At 55.2% G+C, this 12176-nt stretch overlaps 1 protein-coding gene across 4 annotated transcripts in view; it reads left to right on the forward strand.

Moving 5' to 3' along the window:
* FOXK1 (forkhead box K1) overlaps positions 1-11423 on the forward strand; it is a 97595-nt gene extending 86172 nt beyond the window's left edge. Inside the window, exons 8-11 of one of the 4 annotated variants that reach the window (XM_023188444.3) lie at positions 1388-1612; positions 2497-9046; positions 9979-10063; positions 10899-11423. In XM_023188444.3, coding sequence (XP_023044212.2) covers positions 1388-1612; positions 2497-2777 — 506 coding nt within the window. In that variant the 3' untranslated portion in view covers positions 2778-9046; positions 9979-10063; positions 10899-11423. Of the gene's footprint in view, positions 1-1387; positions 1613-2496; positions 9047-9978; positions 10291-10898 lie in introns of those variants that run through there. The other 3 variants (XM_023188445.3, XM_023188447.3, XM_023188446.3) reach the window with 3 other exon arrangements.
* The last annotated feature ends 753 nt before the right edge of the window (positions 11424-12176 follow it).

Below are 12176 nucleotides of genomic sequence, written 5' to 3' on the forward strand. Positions count from 1 at the left end.
ATCGGCCTGGGCCTGGGGCTTGAGGAGGATGATTCTCTGCTTCTGCCTCTCGCTCCCTTGTCCTTTTAAATCAGCATGAGCTGGGTGGGTGGCTCATGCTGATAATCCCGGCACTTTGGGAGGCCAAAAGCGGGTGGATCACGTGAGGTCCGGAGTTCGAGGTCAGCCTGGCCAATGTACTGAAACCCCATCTCTACTGAAAATAGAAAAATTAGTCAGGCATGATGGTGCGCTCCTGTAGTCCCAGCTACTCGGGAGGCTGAGGGTGGAGAATTGCTTGAACCCTGGAGACGGAGGTTGCAATGAGTTAGTTTGCGCCAGTGCACTCCAACCTGGGCGACAGAGCAGCACCCTGTCTCAAAAAAATAAAAAACCGTGACTCTCCACAGATGCGTGCATCCTTGTTGAATAGGGCCCTCGGACGCACATAGCTGTGTCCTTGCCCTAAGGTAACATTAAATTCAGTTGTGCTGCGGCCTGGCGTGCATTTGGAATTTAGTATTTTCTGCAGGAGAAAGAACGAGCCTGGGAAGACTGTTCTTTTCGACTCCCTCGTAAGGAGACTTTAGAAGTCATTTAGGGAAAAGGTAGTTCTGAATTGCTAAAAGAAATCCGATTCCAGGGCTTGATGGGGTAGACACTGAACACGCAGCTGACCCCAGAAGCCCCCCTCCGGAACACCTTCAGTTAGGCAGCACCCCCTGACGCCACTCTCCATCCTTGACTTCGTCTCCGCGGTGGTGTTTATTTCAATGTTGCCGTAATGAAACTGCAGTTTGGTGAGGGAAGGCCAAGTTACAGCTCTAATCAGGATCGTTTCATTCCAAGTAATACATTTTCTTTCTCAGGCTAAATTTGGGTTGGTTAAAGCTAAGGTATTTAAAATACTGTTCTAGGCCGGGCACGGTTGCTCACGCCTATAATCCCAGCATTTTGGGAGGCCGAGGCGGGCGGATCACTTGAGGTCAGGAGTTCGAGACCAGCCTGGCCAACATGGTGAAACCCCATCTCTACTGAAAATACAAAAATTAGCCGGTTGTGGTGTCAGGCGCCTGTAATCCCAGCTACTCGGGAGGCTGAGGCAGGAGAATGGTGTGAACCCAGGAGGCAGAGGTTGCAGTGAGCCGAGATCGCTCTGCTGCACTCCAGCCTCTGCGACAGAGCAACAAAACCCGTCTCAAAAAATAAGTAAGTAAAATATTGTTCGAAAACCTTAGTAATTGTTTTCTTCCCAAACCTATTTCGCCCATGAGATTTTCCTCTAGCAAAGCAAGTTTTTCCCAGTGCCGACCTCACTTTCCCCACTTGGCAACCTGTTGCCCAGGCATTGAGGAAATCGATTGTCTCGTTGGCTCAGTGTGGTGCTGACTTGGTTCCTGTCCCGCAGGCCTGGAGGAGAAACCCACCATTGCATTTGCCACAATCCCCGCAGCCGGTGGAGTCATCCAGACAGTGGCCAGCCAGATGGCCCCCGGGGTCCCCGGACACACAGTCACCATCCTGCAGCCCGCCACACCTGTGACCCTCGGGCAGCACCACCTTCCAGTCCGGGCTGTCACTCAGAATGGAAAGCATGCGGTTCCCACGAACAGTTTAGCTGGCAACGCTTACGGTGAGGCCCTGGCCCTGTTCTCCCTGCCACATCCCAAGCTCTGTGGCTCCCAATAGTCAGTGCAGCACGAGAATGTTCTCCCAATATCACCCGATCCTCCACTCAGTTCAGTTTATTGCACACCTGCTATACTCCAGGCACCGGGATAATGCTAAGAAAAGAGGGTGGAAGGGGCTGGGCTCTGTGGCTCACACCTATCATCCCAGCACCTTGGGAGGCCAAGGCAGGCAGATCGCTTGAGCCCAGGAGTTTGAGACCAGCCCGGGCAACATAGCAAGACCCCATCTCTACGTAAGATTCAAAAACTTAGCCAGGTGTGGTCTCGGGCACTTGTGGCCCCCGGCTCGGGAGAGTGAGGCTGTAGTCAGCTGTGATTGCTCCGCTACATGCCAGCCTGGGTGACTGAGCGAGACCCTGTCCCTTAAAAAAAAGGGGGGGAAAGCAAAGAGGGTGGAAGGAAAACCTAGACCTGCCCAGTGTCTGGATCACGCTCCATGGGGTGAGGCAGGAGGTGGAGGGAAGGAGGAGAGCTGGGGTGCTGGCGTGCAAGGGCACCGGGCAGGGCGTCAGTGGGGTGGCTCAGGGCGGTGCATCTGTGTAAAGGAGTGGGGCGAGCCGTCGATGTCCAGCAGGATCCAGACAGCCACAAGAGGGGCCTCCACCCAACAGGCTGGAGCCAGAAGAGACGGGGCAGATGAGGTGGGGAGGGGACGGCAGGGCCCACAGGGCCCGCAGGGAGCAGAGCAAGGGGAGCCGGCCTGCCTGGCAGGGGTGCACTGAGCTCCAGTTCCTGCTCGGCAGCTTATCCCCTGTGTAGGTGACTTGAAAAAAATAGCTGGGTCCTAACCAGACCCCAGAGTAACCCTCTTCTTCCTCCACTCCAGCCCTCACCAGCCCTCTGCAGCTCCTTGCGACCCAAGCGAGTTCGTCCGCGCCGGTGGTGGTCACCCGGGTGTGCGAGGTGGGGCCCAAGGAGCCAGCAGCAGCCGTCGCGGCCACGGCCACCACCACCCCAGCCACGGCCACCACCGCCTCTGCCTCCGCCTCTTCCACTGGAGAGCCCGAGGTCAAAAGGTCCCGGGTGGAGGAGCCCAGTGGGGCTGCAACCACACCAGCCGGAGTGATCGCAGCCGCTGGCCCCCAGGGGCCAGGCACCGGGGAGTGAGGTCACCTGCAATGTGGGGGAGTGGGACTCACCCAGCGGCAACCCCGAAGCTGGACCCGGCAGCTCAGGCGGCCGCACCCACAGACGGAGGAGAACAGCCCATGGCGGCCCGCGGGCATCAGCAGCACCCGGACACACCCAGCCCTCTCCATTTTATCGCCTGCCCTCCCGTGGTTTAAAACAAAAACACATAAACAAGTTCAGACAACTGATTGTATGATTCTGGGAATTCTTTGCTTTCATTTCCTTCTCCCTCAGCACCACCTCCTCTCCCCAGGCCTCCCTGTCGGGCGTGGGGAGGAGGTTGGAGCTCAGCATCTCGAGGAATGTGTCAAGACAGCCCCTCTGCTCCACGCTGCACAGCCAACTGCCTTTGTCCCGGGAGGACGGACAGAAACGCAGCACGGCACACACCGAGGCTGCCGGGGAGGCCCGGGAACCGGACGGACGCCTGTTGAGGAAGCCAGGAGCTGCCGAGCCACGGACTGCCTAACAGCCTGTCTGCCCGGAACGTGACAGAGAGAGTGTTGGCATTAACTCGGGGGTGTACGGTTTCACTTTGGACCCCAAGTTTTTCTTTGTTTAAACTTGGAATTCAGACTTCATTGTACACCTGAGGCAGACACAAAAGGGATCGTGTATTTCTGAGGATTTCATCTGTTGACGGTCTCATGACTGGCCATAGGTCTGGGGTTCACGCTGGGTTGAGTCCCCTCGAAGAGTAAACCTGCCGCTCTGATAACTTCAAGTAAGAGCAGCGGCTTCCTGGGTTGGCGTTCGCGGTGGAAGCTTCCTAGGATGTAAGATGGGCCTGGATCCGCCAGCCGCAGACATCGCACTGCCGGGTACAGTCGGGGCCACTGCTTTGCAGACCAGACCTTCCCAGATTCTCCCGTAGCTCCGACGTCCCGGTGCTGACGGCCACAGCGGGACCCAACGGTGCCAAATGCCATCTGCTCCAGCTGCTCTTTCACCCAGTTATAGCGTCCGTACCACTCCCACATTGATCTGCTGTTTTAAATTGGAACCATTTCTCCTGCCTGAAACTCCAGGGCCCCTCCGTGAGCAGAAGGGAGGTTGCATGTGGCCACCCTCATGGGGGAGCTCTGTTTGCTCCTGGGCCACTGCTCAGGTCCGTCCGTGAGCAGAAGGGAGACCACACCCCAGCAGCAGCGGCGGGCAGGCCTGTGCCTCCACACCCAGCCCCGGCCAACGCGACTGCTTTTGTTTGCCACGCGGTGAGAACCGGAGGATGGGATGCTCCAGCAGTTGGGTGGCTCCGAGGTCCCTGAGGAAGCCCCTCCGGCACTTCTACTAAGACGGCCAGTGGCGCCTGGATCTTTTGTCATCAAGCGGCATTGAGCCAGGGCTGTGTAGTGCCGAGCCCAGCTCGAGGAGGAGAGAGGAGTCCTTCCGTGTGTGTTGGAGATGCGAGGTGCATCCCTGTAAAGGTCAGCTGTCAGTTTTGCCGGCCGCTCCGGCGCTGGCTGTCCTGTTGGGGAAACAGCGACAGATTCAATACAGAGCTCCGGAAGAGCCTGAGGAGTAGTGGGTCTTGGAAATCGCCCATCCTCCGTGTCACAGCCTCTCACCAGCAAAGGAGCCTCCGCCCGGGCCGTGGCGGGAGAGCCACAAAGGGACCCAGGCGCCTGGAAGGCGTCTGAGGGAGGCGGCTGGGCAGGTGTCTCCCTGGAGAAGAAGGGAGAATGCTTTTCACAGTGATTCCGAGGCAGTGCGGGAGGACATGCGTGCTGTGCGGCGGAGTGGGGTCGCCCGTGGCCCCATCAGAGTCCCCGTCCCCCAGGACAAGTGCAGGACCTCTGTGGGTCCCCTCCTTCCACCTAGAAAACCCCTGTTCAGTTACCTTCTCCCATTCTGTTGTTCTTCTAAGCCCTCCAAAATGAGTCGTTTCTATGGCACTAACCTTTCCATGAGAAATAAGCTCTTTGTGGAAGTCCATACCTGTTGCCCTGGGTGAGGTTTCAGAGAAGTGGGGGCGGGATGAACACAGCCGGCCGTCCTGGGTGCAGTTCCATCCGTGGAGGGTGAGAGATTGTGCCCCGTACCACACTGAAGCCTCCTGCTGTTGTCTGTGGGCCTTTTCTTTCCGTGGTGCCTGGTGTGTGCGTGCATGGCTGAGAGAACGGGGTGTGGTGGTTGGAGGTGGCTCCCTGACACCGGTGGCTGTGTGGCCTGAGCCGGCGCCCTCCCGGGAGCGCCCGTCACAGGGGGCCTCTGTGACCACCTGCTGCTGCTTTCTCCTCCATGGTGACTGTGTGTCCCCAGGGCTGCACGTGACCACCCTCATGGGGGAGCTCTGTTTGCTTCTGGGCCACTGCAGGTTGGCGTCCTCGTGCAAGCTGATGTCTGCAGGGAACGCCGCGTGCCAGGATTGCACCACGTGTTGGTCACAAAGTGAGGTCACCTCTTGGCCTGGTCTGCTCAGGCTGGCTCTGACCCACTTGCTTTCCTGGTTTTTGAGACGGAGCACATTCTTCCTGTTAGCGGTAGCATTCTCTGATTTCACTGCTTCAATGCCAAGGCCGTGGAAAGGGAGTGGTGGATGGAGCCGGAAGGTGGTGAGCACAGGATCCCTGGGCTGCGTTCTGCCGCTTGGGAGTCCTCACTGTCCAGCTTCTGCGGGGACTGCAAAGAGGGATGAAGGGACGTGGTCCTAGGAGTCAGCTCAGACTCAGAGCAGGGCAGGGCGAGGAGGCCTGGGTCCTGGATCCACTGCTCTGGGCTCGTAACCATGAGATTTTGAAAGAGTTTTTGGTCATCTTGAGCAGGTACCATGCCTGGCTCATGCTGGAGCTTGTCTTGGAACCGGTAGCCAGAGGCCCAGGAAGGGACAGGGCCCAAAAGGGCTGCACATCCCAGCCACAAAGTCCAGCCCAGTGAGCGCCTCCCAGCCAGGCGCTTTTGCAGAAGCAAGAGCACAGGCCAGGGGGACCGGGAGAGTCTCAGCCCCCAGCCTGGGCGGCCTGTGACCCTGAGCCATGTCTGGTTGACCCAAGAACCTTCTCTGGGTTCTCAAGGGTGAGCTGACCCTAGCAACGTGCAGGAATGTGGGAAGCAAAAGCAGCTTGATTCCAGCCCCATTCTGGGGTCACTGCAGAGGCAGTGGCTGAGGGCCTGCTCTCTGGTCACCAGGGGCTGGGGACATGGTACACAGTGGATGAAAACAGCAGGTCACAGTGGTGACTTTGGGAAGGGCCCCTCCTGCTTTGCCCTGTTCGAAAAGGGGCTCCCTCAGAGCCCCTGGGCTCGGTAACCATCTTCTATCTTCTGCTTCCTGCTGCATAATTGCCAGGTTTACCAAATACAAGAAAACACCCACTTTAGCAAGAGGTAAGTCCCAAAAACAACATCTTAAGTGGTTGAGCACAGGCACCCACCGAGGCCATCTGGTGGCCCCTGGGAAGTGGGGAAGCAGGGCCTGAGCGTCCCCTGGCTGCTACGGCAGCAGCTGGCTCAGGGTACCCTCTCCCGTGCCAGCTTCTGCCACCAGCCCAGTGTCCACGGAGCAGCAGGCCCGGAGGAGCTCAGGGAGACCTGGCTGCCAAGGGCATGGTGCCCAGTGTCCCGGTGTGTGCCCGTCCTCAGCCACTTGTGTCTTTCTTTCCCCGTGGAAGTTCTCCCGGTGACACCTGCCCTCCGTTGAGGGTGGAATCTGTCACTCATGCCTTTGAGGGACCCAGACTGTCCCTCTTCTGCTTTCTTTCTACATTCCTAAAAAACCTCAGTGTTAATCCCTCACCAATGGGCGGAGTACGGCCTCACGGCTCTGCAGCGCCCCAGCCTTCTCCCACCGGCTTCACGCTAGAGGACGCCATGTGCTCTCGGTGAAATGAGACGCTGGTGTCAGGTCCCCATGCAGAGACCCTCGAGGCAGCGCTGGGAAGACACTGGGCGGGACCGTGACCAGGCAGGTGGAGCCATGTGTGTCTCACACCTGCCGCCCCTCAGTTTCCTTCCCGAGGTCTGGAGTGTTCTCTTTGGGGTTTGCTGTTTATTTGTATTTCCTTTTTCTTTGATTTAAGAACCATGCCGAGTGAAAAAGGTGGGAATGAATTTCTGAGTTGCTGAGTGTTCCCTGATCCTAGGTACTGCGCTCTGTGCTTCTCGAGCAGGGAGGGGATGGATTTGGTGGAGGTGGGCCGGGCCGGGGCTTCACCCTGCCCCCTCCAGACTGCCGGAGCCCCAAGAAGTTTTGAGTCTAGCTGGGCCTCACCGCCCGCCCCATCGCCCGCTCCTCGGTCCGTTTACTGGTTTAAGATCAGAGGCATCATTCAGCGAATGCTCTTGTGTTCTCGACATAAAAGAGGGCCCTCCCTGGAACACCCCAAGGGAGCTGGGACTCTCCAAAAAGCCCCCACTAAGGGCTCCCCTCTGACTCTCGAGAGAAATCCCTTCTTTGGGCGAATCAGCGAGTTCAGGAGGAGGAGGAGGAAGCTTTTCCTTGCCTTTGAAATCAGTGTTTTTATAGAGACAAAGAACAGACCTCAGTGGAAAACTGAAAATGTAATTGAACATGGGGAAGCGTCGGAGAAGAAAGGATTTTCCCCTTCGCTTTCAGAGCCGGCGGGAGTGCAGGTCTATTTTGCTTCAGAAGCCTCACATTCTGCTTTGCCTTTGAGTGACTTCATGCGGGGTGAGGAACTGTAGAGCTCTCTAGAGAGGATACCCCAAGTCCATCCTGGGCTCCTCCTCACCCCTCTGAGAAAGCCCCCTAAAAAAGGCTTTAGAATCACCAGCGTGCCGCCTCATGTTGCAGGGCGGAATCGCACGCTGCTCGCGCTGGACTAAGTTACAAAACATGATTGTAAGGCTCTTTGCAAATGCAGAGCCCCAGAATGCTGGCTGGAGGCCGCCTCAGCCCTGCGGGCGGCCTGGCTGCAGTAGGTCTGCTGTAAGGGGCGACCACGGTGACTGCGTCACACTCCTGATGAAAACGTGTTTGCCCACAGCCTCGCCTCGAGCCTCCTTGACATTACCGCTGCCTCGAAGCAATATTATTTCATAAGGATACTTTACATTGCTCACATGTGCTGCTATGAAGACAGGATTAATCCTTAGACAGGACTCAGCTCCGGAGGTTCCCGGGTAATGTATTTTGGCTCTTGGAAGTGAGGGTAGAATTGAGACTATAACAAATGGTCTCTTGGCTGGTTCTGTCCCTTATTTTCAGATTGTTTTCCTGCATCTTACAATTTTCTTTTCCTTTCTCCAGGCCTGTTTTTCAGTGCTCAGGACACGGTTTTCATCACATACTTACTGTTTTGTTGTTGGGTTTGGTGCAAGCCCTTTGGAATTCACATTGTCTTTTAACACGAAAAGCTGCTACATTTGGTGACCAGAGGGAGGGTTTGGAATCTGTGCTTTGCAGGGGATCTCGGTGGGTACCGCGGCCCCTCGCAGGGTGGTGAGCTGGGTCCGTGCCTCGAGAGGGGGCCCCTTTCCCACGCCACGCAGCTTGAATTCTGTCGGAGTTGAATCTGTGGAAAGGATTGTCCCGTTGGAGCTGCTGCATCCTTTCCTCTGTCCTCCCTGTCTCCCAAACCCCGAAGTCACAGCTGCTTGCAAGGATGCGATTTTGGGGATACAACCACACACATTTTCCCCTGAACTGAAATTTTAAAAATAGACCCATTTCACTGACTTCTTTAGGGAAAATAGTTTCACTCTTGGGTTGCCTTGTGAGCCCACAGGCGTGGGACCCTCTGTCTGCTGGGCTTTTCTGGCCCCATCCCAGCTCCTCCTTCTCAGGCAGAGGCTGCAGCCCTCAGCTCTGCTGCTGGATGGAACATTTGAGAACCCCCTCCTGGAAGGCAGACAGGGTGGAGGGCCCAGAGCCAGCCCTGGCATGCCTCATGACCGGTGGTGCCACCTGGGGCTGTGGAGCTGGGCTGGCTTTTCCTGGAGGTGGGTGAGAAGTCTGTCTGGGCAAAACAGAATCAGAAGGCCATGAGAGAGAGGGGAGCGGGCAGAGTGGTGAGGAGGATTCATCTGTGACTGATGAACCTCGCCGTGCCTGTCTGTCACATCCCAAGTCTGTGCCAGCTGCTGGAGGTCAGACTCCTGCCCTGAGAAACAGCCCAGGCCTTGGAGAAGGAAACCCTGAGACGGTCAGTGAGCGGAGGCCTTCCCTTAGGGCCAGCCGTTCCCGGGAGGCCTGAGTGTGATCCAGAAGCTCTGCGGGTCGCCAAGACTGGCATTTTCCTTGTATTTTTGTGCAGGGCTGAAGTGAGCATTCTTCCTTTGAATTGGTGAGCCTCTGGGGTTTTTTTGTTTCTTTTACTCATCCTAATGGCTGGTTTTGGCTGCTCAGAGTATCAGAGAATTTTACTAAGAGGGCAGTCAGTTTATTTTTAGGCATCTTTCTTTCTGTCCAGGGAGAAACCCCTCGGAAGAATCTTAGTCACTCTTTGCACCTGCCCTGTCATTCTCGCCATGGGGAAAATGCGTTGAAAAGAAAAATAGGGGGGCCAGGGAAAAGCCGTGAACGTATTTATTGGCTTTGGTGAAGCAGCTGAACACTGGCTGCAGAGGACACCCTGCCCCCACCCCGCTCCAGGCCTCAGTGACCCAGCTGCATCTTAGGTTCCATCCTCCAGATTTCAGTCAACCAGAGGCTGCCAGAGGTGGCTGAACAGGTCTCCAAGTCACTCTGTCACCTTTTTTTTTGAGATGGAGTCTCGCTCTATCACCCAGGCTAGAGTGCAGTGGCCCAATCTCGGCTCACTGCAACCTCCGCCTCCCAGGTTCAAGCGATTCTCCTGCCTCAGCCTCCCAAGTAGCTGGGATTACAAGCACCTGCCACCACGCCTGGCTAATTTTTGTATTTCTAATAGAGGTGGGAGTTTCACCATGTTGGCCAGGCTGGTCTTGAACTCCTGACCTCAGGTGATCCACCTCAGCCTCCCAAAGTGCTGGGATTACAGGCGTCAGCCACCGCGCCTGGCCTCTGTCACTTTTTTTGCTCCTTACCCAGTTTTTTTTTTTTTTTTTTTGGGAGTGAGACTACAACGGGAAGACACCTAGTTGGTTATTCTTTATCTCGGATTCTTTTTTCTGGAATCGTTTGCTTATTTGAGTCGTCGGTGGTTTGCCCTGTGTCAGACACAGCGAAAAGAGTGCAGGGAGGCTGGGGCCGGGGGAAGCAAAGCGGCTTCAATCATTCTCCTCCCTTCGGCGACAGGACCTGCTCCTCCGAGGCTCCAGTTAAAAGCAGCTTCTAGAACTGACGCCTAAGCTTCCAAATGTGTTGGCTAAGCTGAAATGAGGTCTGTGACTCTGAATTAGATGTTTTTTTTTTTTTTCCCCTGCATGAAGTTCATAGGCCTGGATGTTAAATTGCGTCTGTGGCCTCTAAATCTCCAGGTTAACTGGTCCAGATTTTTTTTTCTTTTAATCAATAACAATGGGGATTTAAAATCAAATATTTGGCCAGGCGCGGTGGCTCAAGCCTGTAATCCCAGCACTTTGGGAGGCCGAGGCGGGCGGATCACCTGAGGAGTCTGAGACCAGCCTGGCTAACATGGTGAAATCCTGTCTCTACTGAAAATACAAAAAATTAGCCAGACGTGGTGGTGGGTGCCTGTAATCCCAGCTACCAAGGAGGCTGAGGCACGAGAATCACTTGAACCTGGGAGAGATGGAGGTTGCAGTGAGCGGAGATCACGCCACTGCATTCCAGCCTGGGCAACAGAGGGAGACTCTGTCTCAAAAATAAAAATCAAATCAAGTATTTTAAGTTTGGTCCTTCTCTCCTTTCTTTCAAGAAAGGCTTTTTGGGTACCTAGAATACCTTCATGTATGTGGCTTGATTTCGGTTTCAGGAGAAGTGGGGGTGGGAGCAGAGACCATAGCTGTTTTCCAGAGTCTGTCCTGAGATGTCACTGAGTCCAGACACTTGAGCTGCACGTGCCCTGTAGATGACAAAGGCTGGCAGCTCAGCACACGTGCGGGAGGGGTTAAAGCCAATACTGAGTTTTCGTTGTTGTTTTAATCTGAACAATTATTCTCCTGTAAAAATAATTTGGGAGGGGCGGGTGTTGTTCGGTGTGTGTGTGTGTGTGTGTGTGTATGTGAGTGTGTTATCTTTTTTTTTTCTTACAGTGGCTGCCTGTCTAAAGTATTTTTCACAACATGTTTGATAATCAGTGCATTAAAAAGCAGCGGTATCCTATAAAGTGGAAATGTCAGTTCTAGAGCATTGGATGTGAAGTTCCAGTCATGTCACCTTGCATGTCCCGCCCTGGAGGAGTGAAGGTGGGCGCCCCGGTGGGGGTGTGGCTGCACCCCAGCCCCGGGAGGGGGCACGCATGACACCAGAGGAAGGAACAGCCCCACCCATGTCAACAGCAGGCGGCCTGTGTTTTCATTTCAAATGGGATACAGTATTTTTTTAATAAGGAGCCATACTTTTTTTTTAAGAGTTTGAGATCTGAATGTGATTTCTAATTGTATCAGACGTTAATGTTTTAAAGCTATAACAAAGTTTAAAATTTCTACTTTTTGTTTTTCATTTATTTTAACTGTTCTTTTATCTATTAAATTGTTGTATGTGGATGGGGAAGTTTTGTTTCTCCTCTTAGCATTTGTTTCTATAACCAGAAATAAAATTCTATATTAAAGAAATGACCCTGAGGCTCCGGCATGGTCCTTGTACACAGGTGGCTGCTGAAGGTGGCGGACGGACAGACGGCCTGAACACACAGGCTCCTGGCCCCCTGGACACACAGGCTCCTGGCGCCCTGGACAGACGGGCCCCGGACCCCCTGGACACATGGGCACCTGGTCCCCTGCTCCGGAGGCTGAAGGGCAGCTGCTGCTAAGGGAAGTCGCCCATAGGTCCTTGGTATCCTGTTCCTGGTTCACACAGGAGATGCTTCTGCAGGTGCCTGTGGCTCCTGGACTCGGTGACCACCCACTGAGAGTGCTCTCAGCGAGGAGGTTTGCAGCTCCAGGCATGTGAAGACAATGTGTGTCTCCCCTCAGACATGGCAAAGGCAGAAACCAGCCGAGCCAACCCCCTGCTCCTGGCATATGCCCAGAGCCTGGCTGGGGGACACTTGCAGGTACTTGTCACTGCCCCAGTGGCTCCTGGGCAACTGTGGGTCCTTCCTGCTGGCCCTTGGCTAGATGAGAATTTCTACCTGTGTACAAGATGGGTAGAAATGTACATGGGGAGAAGTTCTGCCAGGCCTTGCTTATTGTAGGTGTGGGGCCTGGGGGGTGGGGATGGCATTGACTTTGGAACTACACAGACCTGGGTTCAAGTTCCTACTGTGTCCTCACCAGTTGTGGGACTTCAGCCTGCAATGCGCTGCACGTCTTCATGTGTCGCACAGGCACCCCCACCCCACAGGCCTGGCGCCCCGAAGCTCAGCTGTG

The sequence above is a fragment of the Piliocolobus tephrosceles genome, chromosome 8 (genome assembly GCF_002776525.5).
Source record: "Piliocolobus tephrosceles isolate RC106 chromosome 8, ASM277652v3, whole genome shotgun sequence".
Taxonomy (NCBI): domain Eukaryota; kingdom Metazoa; phylum Chordata; class Mammalia; order Primates; family Cercopithecidae; genus Piliocolobus; species Piliocolobus tephrosceles.